At 41.1% G+C, this 18,737-nt stretch overlaps 1 protein-coding gene across 4 annotated transcripts in view; it reads left to right on the forward strand.

The window, feature by feature from the left end:
* The window catches only part of cemip (cell migration inducing hyaluronidase 1), a 177,176-nt gene that overhangs the window by 149,674 nt on the left and 8,765 nt on the right, over positions 1-18,737 (forward strand). For all 4 annotated transcript variants that reach the window (XM_029457806.1, XM_029457817.1, XM_029457798.1 and 1 more), the window contains exons 15-25: positions 921-990; positions 1,513-1,641; positions 2,371-2,456; positions 3,935-4,066; positions 4,336-4,371; positions 6,079-6,234; positions 7,733-7,913; positions 8,690-8,905; positions 9,653-9,864; positions 11,348-11,533; positions 17,266-17,470. In XM_029457806.1, coding sequence (XP_029313666.1) covers positions 921-990; positions 1,513-1,641; positions 2,371-2,456; positions 3,935-4,066; positions 4,336-4,371; positions 6,079-6,234; positions 7,733-7,913; positions 8,690-8,905; positions 9,653-9,864; positions 11,348-11,533; positions 17,266-17,470 — 1,609 coding nt within the window. The remainder of the gene's footprint in view (positions 1-920; positions 991-1,512; positions 1,642-2,370; positions 2,457-3,934; positions 4,067-4,335; positions 4,372-6,078; positions 6,235-7,732; positions 7,914-8,689; positions 8,906-9,652; positions 9,865-11,347; positions 11,534-17,265; positions 17,471-18,737) is intronic.

Here is an 18,737-nt window from a genome sequence, read left to right on the forward strand (position 1 = left end):
AACCGCATCGATCATAAAGGAACTACAAATGTGTTTTCAATATGCTTATAAATCACAAAAAAAAATTCAGCAATACAACTTAAAAACAATTTAACTAAATAATCTTATGCTGCACTGGAAACAAAGTATTTAAGATTTAGGTACAAAAGAAACACAACAAACACACACTGGTGGCTCAAGGACAGACATTAAATACATTCAGTTTCTTAAACGCTTCCGTGGATATTTTAACCAGAGATGTGACATGAAATGTTTTGGAGTCTTGTCCTCTGAGGTCTTATCAGTCACATGCAAATGCACACATTTGTTACTTTTGTATATTTCTTTAACATATTTATGAAAAGACTTAATATCAAGGAACCACTGTGTTATTTATGGACACTCTTAAAAGTTAATGAACTTGATGAATCAATTATTTATGTCCTTTTGACCAATCACAAGCTATAAAAACAAACATATGAGTAGTTCAATTATGTTGTGCAATAAAGTCTTGATTTTTTATTTTATGTACCTGAGATTGGGTACATTTATAGTTAACTTGACACAAAAAAATTGTGTGTGTGTGTTGGCAAATAAATAACATCTTGAAACATTTTAATTTAATTTACTTTTCCTTTTAGATTTTGATCTACAACTATTCCCATACTATGTTCATGGTCTGCTCCAGTACACAAAAGCAAATTCCTTGTCTGTAAAAACCTACCTGGCAATAAACCGGAGTCTGTATGTCAAGTGACATCAATATGGCATATAAATATCTTGGTTTTATAAAATAAAGTAGGAGTTAATAGGAAAAACAATCAAATGAAACAGGAACCCTACTTGTATTTACTATTACATTGCTGGTTCAAACTATTTGCGGGAAATCCAATAACCAAACTCTTTTCTTTTCTTCTTTCCAAAACTTTTCATCTATATAGCGCAACTTCAACTTTCTGGATCGCCAACCCCAATAACAACCTCATCAACTGTGCTGCTGCAGGCTCAGAGGTGAGTTTCTCACTCCGTCTTATCTTCCTTCATCCACCTCTCTCTCCCCTCCTGCCCCGTCCCCCCATCTTTTTCCAGTTAGACGTCTGTCTCATTACTGTGTTGCCGGGTCAGATTAATGGCTGTGTACTCCTATTAACTTCAGAATCAAGCAGACAACAGACACAGGCACTGCCAATTATGATCATACTTCTGGGATTTTACAAGGATAGGTCGGCTGGAAAGGATTCTCATTTATTCTCGCCAATGTAATAACTTATCTCATTTGCATACCTACAAAGAACAACACAAAAACAGACACACGGACATGCAGAGTGGCAAAGCCGAGGCTGTAGTTATGTGTGTGTGTGTGTGTGTGTGTGAGTGAGTGTTGGCAAGCTTATGTATGAACAAAAATATCTCAACATGAAACTACACTTTTTCACAGGTTCTTTGTTGTTCAACATTTATAGTTAAAACCACATCAAAACAAAGTCTTGACAGCCTCTTTTCATATGTATACGTTTGTGTGTTATCCCTCAGGAAACAGGTTTCTGGTTCATCTTCCACCATGTGCCCACAGGCCCATCAGAGGGGCTGTACTCCCCTGGACACACTGAACACACACCTATGGGCCTATTCACCAACAACAGAGCCCATTCCAACTACAGGGTGAGTGTGAGGACAGACCGGTGCTAAAGAAATATTTACTTTATCAGCATTCAATTTTAATATTAAAAACACAACATAATAAGAGCAAAGGGGAGATAATATTAATTGAATGTGACCTGCCAAGTAACAGAAAGAGGACAAGCAATAGGTGAATAGCAAGAATAGCTAAATTGAGGGCAGACAACAGAAACAGAAAAAAGTGAGCCAAAGGAGAGGGATGAGATGGAGGACAGGACAGAGATTGAGGCGCCTGCAGCATCAAGCGCAGCACAGCTCTGCTCGAGCAGAGATTTATGAGGCGCTCGTGGAGAGGAAGTGTTATTGTTATCACCTTCCTTTCTCTGCGCCCAACAGTGAGTTATTTTCCTTACCATCTCACTCTTTCCTTCTCTTCTTCACTTTTAATTTGGATCATCCTAATGGGAGCATAACTCATGTCAGGCTGCCACCCCAGGATATTGGTGAGAGAAGAGGTTGTGTCAGGGCTGCAGGTTGGGCGTTCAAAGCAGCAGCACAAGGCTTGCCTTTGTTTTGAAGCAGCAAACTGGCTTAGGATGGTTTTTATCATTAACACTATTTGTATTTTTTGTCAGTTACCGTTTTGCGCTTTAAAACCTCTGAAACAGCTAGGGATAGCTTCTTTGTTAGCTTTGGTTCTTTGAAGGAAGTTACATTGGATGTTTCCAGCATGGATGGCTGACCACGTGGTTTATCTTCTTTCTGTTCCAGGCTGGAATGATCCTTGATAATGGAGTAAAGACCACCCAGGCAAACGACAAGGACAAGAGACCCTTCCTGTCTCTGATTGGAGCCAGGTCAGACTCCTCAACCCATAACAAACAAACACCATGGTCGAATAGTCCTGTGTCTCTTCCTCATCACTTTTTATTGACCTTGATGGTAAACGTCATGAGGTAAAGGAAAGATGTGAAGGAGGATTCATAAGGACTTAGGAAAAGACAACCGCGGGGTTAATAAAATCCCACTGCACGTACGTTTCCTTTTAGATTTTGAGAGCAACTTTAAGTACAGTGACACAGTGCTGTACAATTCAAGTGAGGATTCCTGTGCAAAACATAATCACACCTCCTAAGAAGGATGTTTTCAATGTATACATAGTGTACAGTTACACAGTGACGGCAGATGTTATTGACGGCCGAATGGTGTGTCACTTTTAATGTTGCGACGGCATTGTCTCCTTTCATTTTGGTAAAGGGTGGTCCAGTGTACCCTATGCTAAAGATAAGAAAGGAAATATTAAAGCACCTTTCATAGCATTTAGAGCAGGAGTGGCCACACTTTTTTGGCTTGTGAGCTACTTTTAAAATGACCAGGTCCTAGTGATCTACCTGTATTAAAAAATGCTGCGACCGGGGGGCAGGGTAGTGCGTAGTTCTCTCCTCTCCTTTCCTCCGCTCTGTCTCTGACTGCAGGTGTGTGTGTGTGTGTGTGTGTGTGTGTGTGTGTGTGTGTGTGTGTGTGTGTGTGTGTGTGGTGTGTGTGTGTGTGTGTATGTGTGTGTGTGTGTGTACATACTAGGATGAATACATTCTCTGTGGCCCACTGTAGTTGACACATAAACATGTATGTGCATATGCATATGTGTGAGAGCAAAAAAAAACAAAACTTGAATTTCACGGGGCGCAGGGTTCCGTTGGGGGAATATATATATATATATATATATAATTTTTTTTAACTGTGCGCGATCTACCCGCACTACCTTCCTTTTCGGCACCCCTGATTTAGAGAATTCGACAAGCTCTAATCATGGCTGCTACTATTACTACAAGAGTAATTTGCTTAGCAATGCCTTATAAACATAGAGAAGGCAGTGTCTTCCCCTTCTATCACTGAGAGGAAACCACATCCTTTCGTCACAGCGGTAAATTCTAAAACTGTCCCCAGTATTAAAACGTATTGATTTCAGTGTGGATTGGGCTGCATGCATATAGAAAATATTTCCATAATCTGAAACTACATTATAGTTAATTGAAGAGTATATGAACACAATACTTAATGGAAAATCAATCAAAGTTATAATGTTTAAGCATTCCATCATATCAAATCCCTTTTATGATATATATTTATGTCCAGCATTTATTCAGTAGCTATTTAATAGCAATAGTATTTATTGCTTAAAAAGCATAAACATGTTACTGTATTAAGAGTATTTGTAATTAGTTACAGCCCTATCCAGCCCATATATTAGTTTGCAATACATTTTAATACAATTAAATAATTGTTAGTACTTACACTCTGCCACTCTGTATGTCTGTGGTGTTCAATTGTTTAGATATGGCCCCCACCAGGATGCTGACCCCTTCAAACCCAGAGTCCCTGCTCTAATACACCATTTCATAGCCTATAAGAACCAGGACCACGGAGCCTGGCTGAGAGGAGGGGATGTCTGGCTGGATGACTGCCAGTGAGTACCACATGCATTCATTGATATCGTCATATTGAAAATGATATGTAAGTGAGTAAAGTTTGTCAACTATTAGTTTAACAGAATGTTGTAAATCCTCATTATGCATATCAGGCAGCACAGTGTGTGTGTGTGTGTGTGTGTGTGTGTGTGTGTGTGTGTGTGTGTGTGTGTATGTGTGTGTGTGTGTGTGTGTCTGTGTGTGTGTATGTGTGTGTGTGTGTGTAGACCTCGGACTGTTGTAGTTATAATATTCTCTCTTTATTTAGATTTGCTGATAATGGCATTGGCCTTACTCTGGCGAGGTAAGACCGACCCCCCCCTCACTGCTCATATTTCTATAGACGGACATAATATGCTTCTGTTTGCATTTGGTGATGCAGGAGCCTCTCTCTCTCTCTCTCTCTCTCTCTCTCTCTCTCTCTCTCTCTCTCTCTCTCTCTGAGTAATTGGAAAACACCTTATAAGGAGTCTGTTTAGGATGCACTGGGAAACGGAGTGCTTTGATGGAGTGTGAAAAGTAATTTAGGGGTGTGATGGTCACAGAGGTGGGAATTTGTGAGAAGTTTTCAACTGCAGAGAGCCTACAGGTGCATACAGTACGTAACACTAAATATAATGAGGATGTGCTAATGTAGATGCAAATATGGATACATGCACACAGATGATTTAGTTTTCTACTTACATACAGCCAATACTGGACATGCAGCATTGGCCAAGTTAGTTCAGCTAAGCTTTTAAAAGCACATTTATTCATCACAATACAGATAAACATTGGTACATAGGGAAAGGCAATTCAAAACATCTGATGTATAAATGACATCTAGCTAAAGCTATTGAACTAATTCATAGTCGAAGATTCATAGTTTTAGCTTCAGCAAAATTTGATTCAGTGAAATTTGGTGGTAGATGGACTTACTCTACCTTTATTCAAGAGAACACTGCAGAACACTTTAATTGAATACGTTCATTATTCAAAATGGTTTCAGCTTTCAGGTTTCTCATTTTCCAGTTCAGCAACTACTGCTAAGGAAATAATTTAGAAATACGACTGCCACAATATACAGTGTGTGATTTATCATTTGCAGTCTACTTGCACTTTTGATAAGTTATCAGTCTACTTTTAATACTTTCAGATCATGTTGTGTGGCTCAGACTGAGCCACATAACCCTATTCCAGCCAGGACAGGGGAAAGGCCATTAATGTATAAAAAGAAAGATGGTGGGAGTGAGAGGGGGTAAATTTGGGACACGCTAACATTCTGAAGGAGCACTGACAGGAGGGGGTTTGGATGTTGAGTTCAAATATTAACTTCTCTTTCCCCAGAATTGCTGAATCCACCTTTTAATAGATTTTTCCCACAAACATCTTTACTGAAGATGCTCTTAGAATCTCCTACCCGCTGGTAGAAGGCCTAGAGAGCGTCTAAAGAAAATGACATTTTACAGTCATTTGTTTGTGCTTTTGTTTATTCATTGCACTCTTATGTTAGAAAAGAAGAACACAAAACTACACTCACACACACACTCCCAATATAAATAAATAAACATGAATAGAGCATTTAATGCTGATGATGATTATTTTAGTCCCCATAGACTCTGACAACATAGGCTATACAGCTTCTGTAAACTCATTTACACGTGTTTTATTCTAAGTATGTGCTAGTTACCTGAAACTGTTTGTTCTGATGTTGTGATTATTCACATCACTGAATGATAGAGATGACATTCGGCACAGAAATGACATAGTCTGTGTGTGACATGATCAACCTGAATTTTGTATATGAGGTGATACTTTGCCTCAGATGTTCAAGCTTTATTTACTCAACAAAGAAACAGAATCACAGTTTTTAATCCCCTAAAGAATTTCCTGATCATGATGTTTGAATTATAAAACCCGTGCATCAATAAAACTATTTTACAGTACTGCGACTACTTTACCAATGTTATTATCTCTACACTTAATACTGCTTGCACTTCCAAACTCTAACTCTCCCCGTCTGTGTGCACAGTGGAGGGACGTTTCCAGATGATGACGGCTCTCGTCAGCAGGTGAAAAACTCCCTGTTTGTGGGTGAAAGTGACAATCGCGGGATGCCCCTCCCTGACAACAGGATCTGGGGCCCTGGGGGTTCTGACCTCAGTGGCAGAACCCTGCCACGTGGCATGTGAGTGACGATGTTTCTCATTTTAGCTTGTTATTTTGGTTATACAGCCCACAACCTCTGCTCTCATCAACTGAGTTTGCAGCAAACTCAGCGGTTAAAAGCCAGAGCCAGATTCATAACGTGATAAATTGTCTGATTGCTTGTTATATGGAAATATTCAATAATGTAGCTTTAAAGTGAAATAATTTAAGGTTACATATAACCATCAATTTAAAAGCATGTGAAGTATGTCCTTACTAGTGCTCTGGTTATGGTCATGTTTTCAGAGCATCCTGGTAATGTGTTTGTCCATAACCTGGTTTTAGAGCCCTGGCCCTTAGATAGTATAGGTATGCGAGCTGGAATAGTCCAACAGAAACCTGCATACTGTCACATTTAAACACCATCCATATTACTGCTCACTGTTTGTCATATGTGCAGGTGCATCTTAAACCTAACCATAAGTCAAAAATATGATGATAAATGATATAATGATGCAAAGGATGTTTTGTATTGTTGCTTTCATCAGTCATCATCAGTGAGAACAGTTGGCAGACACTTTTAAAGCCAAAGTGTTTAATACCCCAAAGATAGATTTTAGTTGGAGTACCAGTTAAATAGAAACTGGTATGTGTGAGAGCAATGGTATGCAAGAAATCAGTCCTATCCCAGCCCATTTGGCAGAGTACAGAAGGAATGTCTCAACAGTATTATCAGAGATTCCTTTATTGTGTGGGAAAAAGCTTCATTTTCATTTGCCTGACATTCTTTGAGGCAACTAGCTGAACTTGGGCACACCATTACACAAGTGCTCTCTCGCTGTGCAGTGCTGAACATTTGATGAGTGCCAGCAGCTCAGGAGCTGTTTTGCCTGTTTGAGCTCAATGTTTTGCTATTTTGGTTCTTTTTAGTCTTGGAACAATATAAAATCACAAATAAAAAATTAGCAATTTGCAATCAATATAAAGAAATGTTATATGGTTGACGTGTCAGCAAACCATAGCCTATTTCCACATGGAGCAGACAGCGAGCAATATTAGCATGTGTTTGGAGACATGTTTGTGTCCAACTCTCCTTTTAGCTCTGTTTTGGTCTCAACCTAACTCCTGAGAGGAATATCTGACTCTTTAGTGATAATAACTCAATATGTTCACCAGCTTGTATCTAGTTCTGTCTGTTATTGCACAGTTGGTTTATCGGAGCTTGAGTATATGCAAAGGAGGTAAGTCTTTCCAAGTTGAAGCTTGGGTGAAAATGTACTGTTTAGACTAAAGACGGTGAGCAGAGAACAGTGTTGCTGTGTAAAATACTTTTAGTCCTTCAAACATTGTCCTCATTATGATGAAAGCACAACAGACTCTAGTCAGCCTTCACTTACTTTACACTTTTCTGTATCAACATCAATATCAAACCCTGTGTGTGTGTGTGTGTGTGTGTGTGTGTGTGTGTGTGTGTGTGAGTGTGTGTGTGTGTGTGTGTGTGTGTGTGTGTGTGTGTGTGGATCTGTGTTTCCCTGCAGTGATTTTCCTATCCGGGGCATGCAGATCTACGATGGGCCCATCAACATGCAGAATTGTACATTTCGGAAATACACAGCGCTGGATGGACGGCACACCAGTGCTTTTGGCTTCAGGCTCAACAACTCGTGGCAGAGCTGCCCCAACAATAACGTCACTGACATCATCTTTGACAACGTACCTGTGAGTCCCCTTCTGTGTGAAATACATAAAACATCTGGACTGATTGAACCAGTGGCATTGGTGGAACACAGATGTTGCTTTAAAATTGAATAAAAATTGTAAAAGTCTTACTAACATTAGAGGAGCGAGCTTCAATTTGGCAACTGGGCTCCAGTCCTAGATTATTAAAAGTAGAGTGGGTCCCTGTTTTGTTTGTATCATGCATGTGCATGTTTATTGACAGTTGGTGGCAGTATGTGTAAAGAAATGTAATGCCAACAAAGGCAGTAAAGAAGACTGCAAGCTAGCAAACAGTGGGTTGATCCCAATGTCCCTCCTCTCTCCTCTGTCCTTGATCACTTGACCCGGAAATCGATCGAAACACGCCAAGTTGAAGGATGTCCCAATTCCTTAAATGTGCACGGAGGAGAGAGGAAAGGAGAGAGACGAGAAGAGAGAGACGAGAGGAGAGAGAAGAGGAGAGAGAAGAGGAGAGAGAAGAGGAGAGAGAAGAGGGGAGAGGAGAGAGAAGAGGAGAGAGAAGAGGGGAGAGAAGAGAGAGGAGAGGAGAGAGAAGAGGAGAGAGAAGAGGGGAGAGGAGAGGAGAGAGAAGAGAGAAGAAAAGAAGAGAGAGGAGAAAGGAGAAGAGAGAGGAGAGAGTTTTAAATGTTGTTTCAGAGGACTTTCCAGCTCCATGATGTACAGTACATTTGTAAGTTTTGAGAGTGATGTGGGCTTAAAATACCCACTATGATCAGCTACAAATGTATGCCTTTCACTCCATCCCTCTACTGTAGATCACGTCTCGGGTGTTTTTTGGGGAACCAGGTCCCTGGTTTAATAAGATGCAAATGGACGGGGACAAGACTACAATCTTCCACGATATTGACGGCTCAGTCAGCGAGTATCCCGGAGCCTTCCTGGTTAAAGAGGACAACTGGCTGTTGCGTCATCCCGACTGCATTGACGTACCTGATTGGAATGCTGCTATCTGCAGCGGTCACTATGCACAGGTGGGTCAGCGGGCGTCAAATTTGCTCACACATTCATCCTCACAAATCAGCCTTCACAAACACTAATCTACTTCCTGTTACACCCTATTTGCAATTGGTTTATTACATGCATTATCATATCCCAATCAAAGTTCTCTAAAATCATCAATACATTTATAATACCTGTTTGTTGAAATCAATCATGCATTTTGTAGTTTGTGTAATCATATTAATGATGTTGGCAGTTATCAGTAAAATGAACAACGATAGAAGAACTCTTGAACATGAAGCTTATTTATTTAATATATATTTTTCACAAATGTGATTTTTCTAACATTCAGTGTATTGAATGTGTTTTGGGATTTATTTTAAGAATATTATATCAATTGTATGGATACAGGTCCAGTACACAATTCGACACAAGACATGTTTTGCTTAGCTTAGCACAAAGGCTGGAAGCAGGGGGAAACTGATATCTCTTTCAAAGTTGAAACAACTTGAAAGCCATCTTTCTTAAAAGTTGTATATAACGCGAGCGTATTTAATTGTTGAATAGATGAACATTTTTCCCAAAAGAGACAACTAGGGGATAATCTTAAATGCTAAAATGTAGCATAATAGTAGCATAAGAAGAGAAGATTGATGAATTACAGTTCCTTTTTTCTTTTCTTCACCAAACTGTCTCAATAATGTCAGTTGTAAAGTCAGCAATATCTTTCTTCCACTACAAGAATCAGCCTTCTAACTCTATTATCGGTTTTCCTTCAGATCTACGTCCAGACGCGTAACCCTGCCAACCTGAACATGCACATAGTGAGGGATGAGTACCCTGAGAGGCCCCTGACACTAGAGGGCGCACTGGGGAAGAAGAAACACTACCAGCAGTTCCAGCCGGTGATCACACTGGCCAAAGGCTACACCATCCACTGGGACCAGGCGGCGCCTGCTGAAGTCACCATCTGGCTCATCAACTTTAACAAGTCAGCACACATATAACAAACACCAGCTTCACACTAAGCATGTTTACAATAGGTACTGTCTGATTGTTTAAATAGGTGAGGTGTACATGATATAGAAATAAAGTCTGGACTGGTGCTTGTATTATCACACAAGAAATGCTCTGAAATGGTTTGTTACACAGAACTATCTGAAAAGCCATCATTAGAAACTGTTTAGGAAAGGACAGGGACTTTCAAGAAATACTGGGCATGTGATTCTTTGCTCTTCTTTCAATAAGAAATACTCTCCAGTTCTGATAAAACAGATGCTATTGCAGCATCTACGCTAACCTCTTGAAAAAGCTGACCTTTCATCCCACCTGTGAGTAGGATCATTAAGAACAGAACTAGAAACACTTTTATCGTTAGATGTGATCAAACGACAAATCATATTACAATGAAAATGATTTATTAGGAATAACCTTGAGATGTACCAGCTCGGCTTCAAGCGGGCCCTCAATGACTTTGTGCTCCTCTCTTCAGATGGTGTTAGAAGTGTAGCCTTTAGCTATTTAAACTGCATGAAACCAGTTGTCATTTCAAGCATGTCAGCTATTCCCTATGGCCTGAGCCCACCCCGTCAGTATAGCGCCAAAACAGTATAGTTCCATTGATGGTGCACAGTCCAATGTCCCCATCTGCAGTTTATTTTTTACTTGAAGCTATGATGAAGAACCTTGAGGCAGACTCAGTAAATAGCTGTTGACCTAAATAGATGATCATTTTCTGTCTTGTTATTAAATAGTTGACTTGGGGGAGTTTATATAGTAGGTTTGAATTTTATTTATTTTTAATATTTCTGTTTTGTCCTGATTCAACTTATTTGGGTACATCATTTTTAAATTAGAGCTGCAAACTCCAGCACTTTTCTTTGGGGGGAAATAGATAAATCCATAGATTGGACTAAAACATAGTGTACGTGGCTGTATGAAGTGAGAGCCCAATTCTTATTGGCTTAAAACGGGATAATAGTGCATAAGTTTAAGGTTAAGTTTAAATTTAAGCTTAATTTCAACCATTTAAAAAACAAAATGACAGCTGCACCAATACCCGACTATGCAACTGTGAATTTTAATTCACTTGTATATTTCCACAACAGATTTTTTTCTGCCATATCACACCCACTGTGCCTAATATTTCTATCAGAAATTATTTGAGAAGTTTTTTTATTCAACAGTAAAAAACCCAAAATATATTAAGCTTACTAGATTTCTAGTGGAGAAGCTAAAATGAACGTATGTTTTCTTTTTTCTTTCATGAATTACTGAAACAAATATTTATCAAAAAAATTCTGTCTATCTTTTAATCATCTAATTTAATCAGCTTTCTTCACAATTCATGTGATATTCATCTGATTAGATAAAGGTATAAATCATGTGTGTGCTCTTATTATGGATGTAAGAAGAGGATTTGCTGTGAGATGAAATCAGTACTGTATCAACATTGCTCTGTTTTGGTGTTTTAGGAATAACTGGATCAACGTGGGCCTCTGCTACCCACAAGGCACCACCTTCACCGTCATCTCCGATATCCACAACCGCCTAACCAAGCAGACCCGCAAGACCGGCGTCTTCATGAGGACAACACAGAGGGAGAAGATCAACCACTCCCACCTGGCCAGAGGATACTACTACTGGGAAGAAGACACCCGGTCAGACACACACGCACGCACGCACGCACGCACGCACGCACGCACGCACGCACGCACGCACGCACGCACGCACGGAGTATAGGGTGTGACTAAACCCTATACTCCGTGCGTGCATGCGTGCAATTACAATTACGTACAATTACAGACATCTGTAATGCTTACTCTCAGCAAGGCATTATCCTCTTCACAGCCAACCTCTGCCACCGATGGTGAGGCTTCTGGGTTCCAACCGCACTGCTGCACGGATGGCGCTCTTTAATTTCTCTAAGTTGTTTTGGTCTGTGGCAGTCCATACCCAGTTTCCTATGGTTTTCTTGTCTGGTTCATTTTCTTTCTTTTGGAGGCAGGCATACAATGGTTTGGCATATTTTTGGTATTGGGGAACATGGTCTCTCACTTAATTACAGAGTCCCAAAATCTTTTGTAAGTCGTTCTTCAAGGTTAGAGGGACGATCTGGTTAATCTTTTTTCGGTAACCCTCTTAGAGTCCCAGGTTTGTTTTTACCTGGAACCCAGGATAGTTCACTTGAAACTGTCCAAACTGAAGTTTTTTGAGGTTAAGTCTTGGTCCATCTTCTACCTGCTGCAACCTGTGTCACCATTTTGTCCAGGCCATCTTTCCACTCTTCAGGGATATCATAAGACATTTGGCCAACCTCCAGGATATAAGCTTCTCTCCAGTCTTTATGCTTCACGGGCCCAAACGATATGTCTCTCGCCATCCAATCTGTGACTTTGCGAACACAAAACAATTCAACTGGCTTCTTTTTGCATTTTACATTTGCCAACTCTCAAGTCCCTTGGTACTGCTTATTCTTGTTCTACAGGCCTCATCCTCAACCTCTTCTTTGGTTTCTTCTTATGAAATCACACTGGTGTCATCTTTATGGCAGTTTTCAGAGTGAGCCGTTCCATCGTACTGATTCATCTTGCGTGATGGTGCCTGGTCGGTTGATGGGCCAGGTAACGCATGGTCTTCTGTCCCTACGTCCCAACCGTTGGCTCTAGGACTTTTCTCCCTACATTTGGTGGGGGTTGTTGGTGTGGACTGCGTCGGTTATTGTCTCTAAGGTCCGGTTCATGGTGTAGAGCAGGGGTGGGGAACCTTTTTCCTATCAAGGGCCATTTTTTTTTACAACATCCTTCAAGGGCCGTACTAATTATTGAACTCATAACCTCTGCAAAACATTTTTAAGACACATCCCATTCATTTCACCTTTGTTTTATGCTAAATGCAAAAAAGCAACCTTTTTATCCATGTATCTTTCCGTTTTATCAGAAATCAGCAATCCTTTAGTTGTCTCACAACGGGGAAATGTATCTTGTCACAGCAAAAGAACATATGAAGTAAAAAGGCAGTACACAATAATTAAATAGAATCAAAAATAATATAAGTACCAAGTGGTTGATAGAAAATAAAGTGAATATTGCACATGACAGTGATAATTGCACAGCAGTAGTGAATAGTCTGTTCTTGGTGTGGTGGGTCTACCGATCTATCTTTCCATGTTTGTATGTTACGCTCTGGAGAGAGTTGCTTGTTGGGCCTAACTCCGGCAAATAGCGCTAACTTTTCCAAACGCACTCGTCCTTTCAGCTCGTGCAGTTCGGCATCTGCCGTAATGACGCTCAAGATTATTTTTAATCACCGCAAGTACGTCCGCACGAACTAGACACACAAACTAGACACACTGGCCTTTTACTTCCACAAAGAAATAATCATTCGTCCAATTCTCCTGGAAAGTGCGACATTCTGCATCCAGCTTTCTCTGTTTTACACTCACCATGCTGCGTTCACTGATGTCAATGACTGTCTCGTTTAAAATTGTAAAATTTCATTTAATTTAAAAAGTTTTTTGTGATGACACGTTCCGCTCGTGTTGTGTTCAAGGACCGTCGCTCGTTTAAAATATTGCCATCTAGTTTTTTTTGCTAGTGGAATTTTTTTCCCATGCGTTTTACGAATTACTTCGAGGGCCGGATAAAATGGTCTTGCGGGCCGTATACGGCCCGGAGGCCGGAGGTTCCCCACCCCTGGTGTAGAGAAAGGTGTTCTCTTTGGAGTTATCGATGGCTCGTGCATAACCCTACCCACTGACTTCTTCGCAGATGGTACAGGTGCCAAGACCTTTCGGCGTCTGGCTTCTTTTTGCTGTTTCAAGGTCACAATCACATATGCTTTGATTGCCTCAGACCAGTGTAACATCTGCTGGTTCATCTTTGACACGGCTATGGCCGTCTGCTCAGCTTTGCTCCACGGCATACCTTTGGATCGCTGTCCATCAGTACTTATCATAATCCGACGGGACCCCATCTCCTTTTATTTATTTATAACCTTTATTTTACCAGGATAGGTCTCTTTTTCCAAGATAGCCAAGATAGGCAGAAGCATAGTTACAGACAAAAAAACCACAATCACAACACAATCACAATCACAACAGACATTTACAGACACAGCGGTCTGCTTCAATGTCTTTAAGAGTCGCTTTAAGTCTGTTTAGAGAGACCAGCTCTCTGAGTTTCAGCTCATTCTGCAGCTGCTTCCAGGCAGCCGGAGCAGCGTAAAAGCCCTTTTCCCAAGTTTTGTACGTACTTTTGGGAGTTAAAAGAAACAAGTCCTCGGAGCGAAGCCGATATGGTCCACTACATTTCCGACTAATGTAGATCCTTAAGTATGGAGGAAGAGCACCAAGAATAGCTTTATAAATAAGGATGGGCCAGTGTTTCAGTCTACGGGAGGTCAGGGAAGACCATCCAACACGAGCATATAAGGTGCAGTGGTGCGTCAGGGTTTTGAGGTTTGTTATGAATCTCAGTGCCCCGTGGTAGACGGTATCCAGAGAGCTGAGGCACTGAGACGATGCATTCATATAAACAACATCTCCATAGTCTAACACAGACATAAATATTGCAGAGACTAATCTCTTTCTGGCCTCGAAAGAAAAACAGGACTTGTTTCTAAAGTAAAAACCTAATTTTATTCTTAATTTTTCCAAAAGTTCTAAAATGTGAGGTTTAAAAGAAAGAAAATTGTCAATTATAATGTCAAGATATTTGAACTGAGACACAGATTCAATCTCAGAACCCTGTAAAGTGGTGATAGGAGGGAGGTTCAAGTGTTTGCTTTTTGCTTTCGAGATCATCATGAGCTTCATCTTTCCAGCATTTCAATTCATGTAAATTACATTGTACAATGTTAAAAGCAGTCTGGAGCTGACAAAGAGCCTGATTTGGGGAGGATGCAGAGCAGTAAATTACTGTGTCATCAGCATAAAAATGGAAATTTGAATTAAGATTATTTATATAAATGATAAATAACAATGGTCCTACAACCAATCCCTGTGGCACACCCTTGGATACATTAAGAGAGCTAGAAGTTATACCTCTGCCCGCACACACTGTGATCTGCCTGATGAATAGTTCTCAAACCAACAGGCAGCTTGATCTGAGAGACCTATACTATAGAGTCTTTGTGACAATAAGGCATGATCTACTGTATCAAAAGCCTTGGAAATCAGCTCCTGTGCTTGGTCCTTTACTTCTCTGGTACTCTTCTCCCGCCAACTCACTCAGCTCCTTCCTCATCTCACGATTGCGAACCTGGCATTGATTGTTGGTAAAAAAAAAGCAGCAATGCATCAGTGCCGATCTTCTCAAACCTTCCGATGTAATTATATACTGTAGCCCGGGCCTGGTTTCTGGCGTATCACGTGGCATCGTGGAGTAGGCTCTGGTAGTATCCTTCCCAGGCCCTAGGCTTAGAGTGGTCATCAGGGCTGCAGAGGTTGTTACCACTGCATTGGTCCTTCTCCTCTGAATCTGTATCCGAGGGGGGAAGGTTTTGTATCGATACTCAATCTCTTGCATCGCTAGCTAAGTTCCTGGCTCTCTCTCTTTGTTTCTCCACCTTTGACTTGTTGAGGGTGTTCGCTACCGTTCGGGCTATCGGTGTGAATGAATTTGGTTTCGTCCTAGGGAGGTTGCAGAAACCAGCGATGGTCCGTCATGCTCATTTACTTCTTCCTAGTCAGTATCGGAATTGAAATCCGACATTTCCCCAATCTGACTTGCTGCCTCTGCGTCTGGTAGTCCTGGTACACAGCCTCTCCTTCAGGGTTTCATGTTCCTTATACCAGCTGATTGCCCTGGCTTTTTCATCTACCAGCACAAAATATATTTGTGGTCCCTTTGCCATAATTTTTACGATGCCATTGTACTTAGTGGAGGGGCTTATTAGGGTGCCTATTTGCCCGCTTTCCCCCACCCTCCTAGGAGCTCGATCCACCATTTCAACCTTCTATTTATTTTCTTCCTGTATGTACATGGGGAGACTTCATTACCATCACCTGATGACCTTCAAATGGTTGTGAAGAGTGGTGGGCCATGTTTGCTTAGCAGGCCTCTTTCACGTCTTTTATCAAGCCCCCCTCGAGACTCCCTTTATTAGCCTACTCCAGATGTCACGCCACAGCCTGGTCCCTGGTTTTAATGTCGTTTTAATGTCGGATACGGCAATATGTGTGTAGACTGTCATCTGCTGTGGGGTCCCATCCTCTTGTCCGTTGATTTCCTCCTCCTGGGTCGGGTGCTGTTGGTCTACAGACTTAGCCATCCCGTCCTATCTGGTCTTTGTTGTTTAGAGTCGTCCTTCTCTCAAAGCCTCTTGTAGCACTTTGAGTCAGGGATGAGTGACAGACTGGTTGGCTACCCAGCGCTGTCAGTGAGGTCTCTTTGTTTTCTCTCTCTCTGCTACTTGCAGCCTCTGTGGGTCCGGCATGCCTGCGGTGCTTGCAGGTTGCCTCTCTCCGACACTCAGACAGATGACCATCTGGTGCACGTCTTTTACGGGTTGTCTTTACACAATCAGCGGCTTTCCTTCCGCTGGGGTTCTTGTAGACTCAACAATGCTTTTTGTCAAGCATCACGTTGGGCGCCACATGTTGATCTCATAGAATATGCCCTGATAGAACCAGGGTATATCTGGACCGGCTCTCCGATAAAACGGTCCTAGAGTAAGCCCTATAGTGACACAAGATACCAGGAACAGTTGGTAGTGACATTTAATGTCAGAACTCAGAAGGTACAGGGCAGGACAGATAATCAGCACAGGTAAGTACAAAAGTCCAAACTTGTCCAAACTTGCTTGGTGTTTGCCAAGAAGCTGAGCAGCAGAGACTCAGGGTTGCTGGGCAGCAGAGACTCAGGCCGAGGAGCAGACTTGAAGCTGACAGGACGGCGTCTGGAACGGGTGGGCTCCTTCCCCAGAAGCCTGAAAGTCTGACAGGGACAGGTTCCCAGGAATGGGTTTGTGGCTGGAGGATAGGTGGGCTGCAGTGTCAGGAAGCCAAGGTTCACTGAGTGCTGGCTAGCCTCCTGAGTGCCAACAGGATGGAGGCTGTGTATCTGGCTGGCAATCGGGGGTGTTCAAAAAGTCTCTAATCCACTAAGAGAACTCATAATTATGAGATTGTTCTCATAATTAGATAGTAAATTGAAATGATGATATACAGAAGTCATAATTATGAGATAGTTTTCATGTAATTATGGGATCTTTGCTCATAATTAGATAGTACAGTGAGTCAGAATTATGAGATAAGGCCTTTCTTTCGTCTTTGGTAAATGCCATCTGCTTCCTTCCAATTGAACTGAAATGTAAGCAGATTCCTATTTGTCTCCTCAGCACTGCAATTTTTATGTGTATATGATAATCAAAGCTTTACTTTTTTTTGCAGCCTGCTCTTCTTGAAGATAAAGGCCCATAATGAGAGGGAACAGTTTGCGTTCTGCTCTGTCAAGGGTTGTGAGAGGGTGAAGATCACTGCTGTTATCCCTAAAGGCAGTCTCCCCAGCAACTGCATGGCCCAGGCCTATCCCAAACACGCTGAGCTGCCTGTCGTGGATGTACCCATGCCCAGAAAGATACCCAACATCAGGCTGGTAAGAAGAGGAGGGGGGGGGGACAATTAAATGTTTTTACAAATGTTCAAACCAGCCGGTGTTTTCTACATACACACAGTTGTAGTGGAACTGACACTGTTCACGCCTTTAAAAACTACAGCTGTCCCCAGTCAGCTGTAGTTGGAGTTATTGCGCAATGTCGTATATTTTTAGAAAGCATCGAATCTCATCTATTTAGTGAGATAAACTGTTTTGAGATCAAAATCACAACAGCAAGTACAGTAGGCATATCACATAAGCAAGCACACTCACAGTCAAACCCATAACTTACCTATTAGGTCTCATTATTGTCCCGTCGGCAGTAATGATTAAAATAAAAACACTTCCGGGTTCATTGTCGATGTCCACACATCTTGAACATAGTCACATTGATAAAAGCCCATGAACAGATGTTGCAATCTTTGAAATCAGCTAATCATTTGGGAGATGTTTTTCTTCACACGGAGCAGATGTTAGTCCGTCTGCATGCGCCGCCGAACAGCTGATACCCGCGTGGAGAGCGGACATCAGCCTGACACTTGATCTGAGCCAATCAGAGCTTTGTTTCGATACCTAAAGCCATCAAGGCCAATCAGTGTCACTCTGATAAGGAAGTGCCAGCCCTACTCTTCTGTTTAGACGGAGCTGAGCAGCAGCTCAGCCTCCTGGTGACGCTATTATTGTGTAGCCAATGAACTGCTCGATCCTTAGACATCTGACACTCATGCTTTTAGTTTTTCAAATGTTGTAATCTTTTTCATAATTGTATTTATTAATTACAAAATACGAAAAAAATACAAAAATATTACAAGAAATGTATTTGTACTTCCCTTACTTTGTGTCATGTATACTTCCCTTACATACCTCTTACAGTAGGCAGGGATAATTGGGTATATAATAGTTATTTATACAATGCAAATAATATTTTATTAATAAATATTATAATATGTACACATGCAGTTTGTGTACGCCTGGTGTTACGCTAAGAAAAATATGTCTAATAAATTCAGTTTTTATCCCTTTTATCTGAAATTGGAAGTTTTACTTCATAACACTGCTATGTTTTTATTGTGTTTTTCCAGTCCATACCTACCCAGCTATACCCATCTTCAGGCATCTTTTTAGGTGTATTTTCTTAAAATTCTGTATATTCAGACCATTATTACTCTGCCAGAAGCACTTGGAGTGATTAATCAATATGTTGCAAGAACAATAAGAGTGTTATCTTTTGAATGAGACCAAAATAATGCATCTAGTGCAAATGGTT

Source organism: Cottoperca gobio, chromosome 3, assembly GCF_900634415.1.
Source record: "Cottoperca gobio chromosome 3, fCotGob3.1, whole genome shotgun sequence".
NCBI classification, from domain to species: Eukaryota; Metazoa; Chordata; class Actinopteri; order Perciformes; family Bovichtidae; genus Cottoperca; species Cottoperca gobio.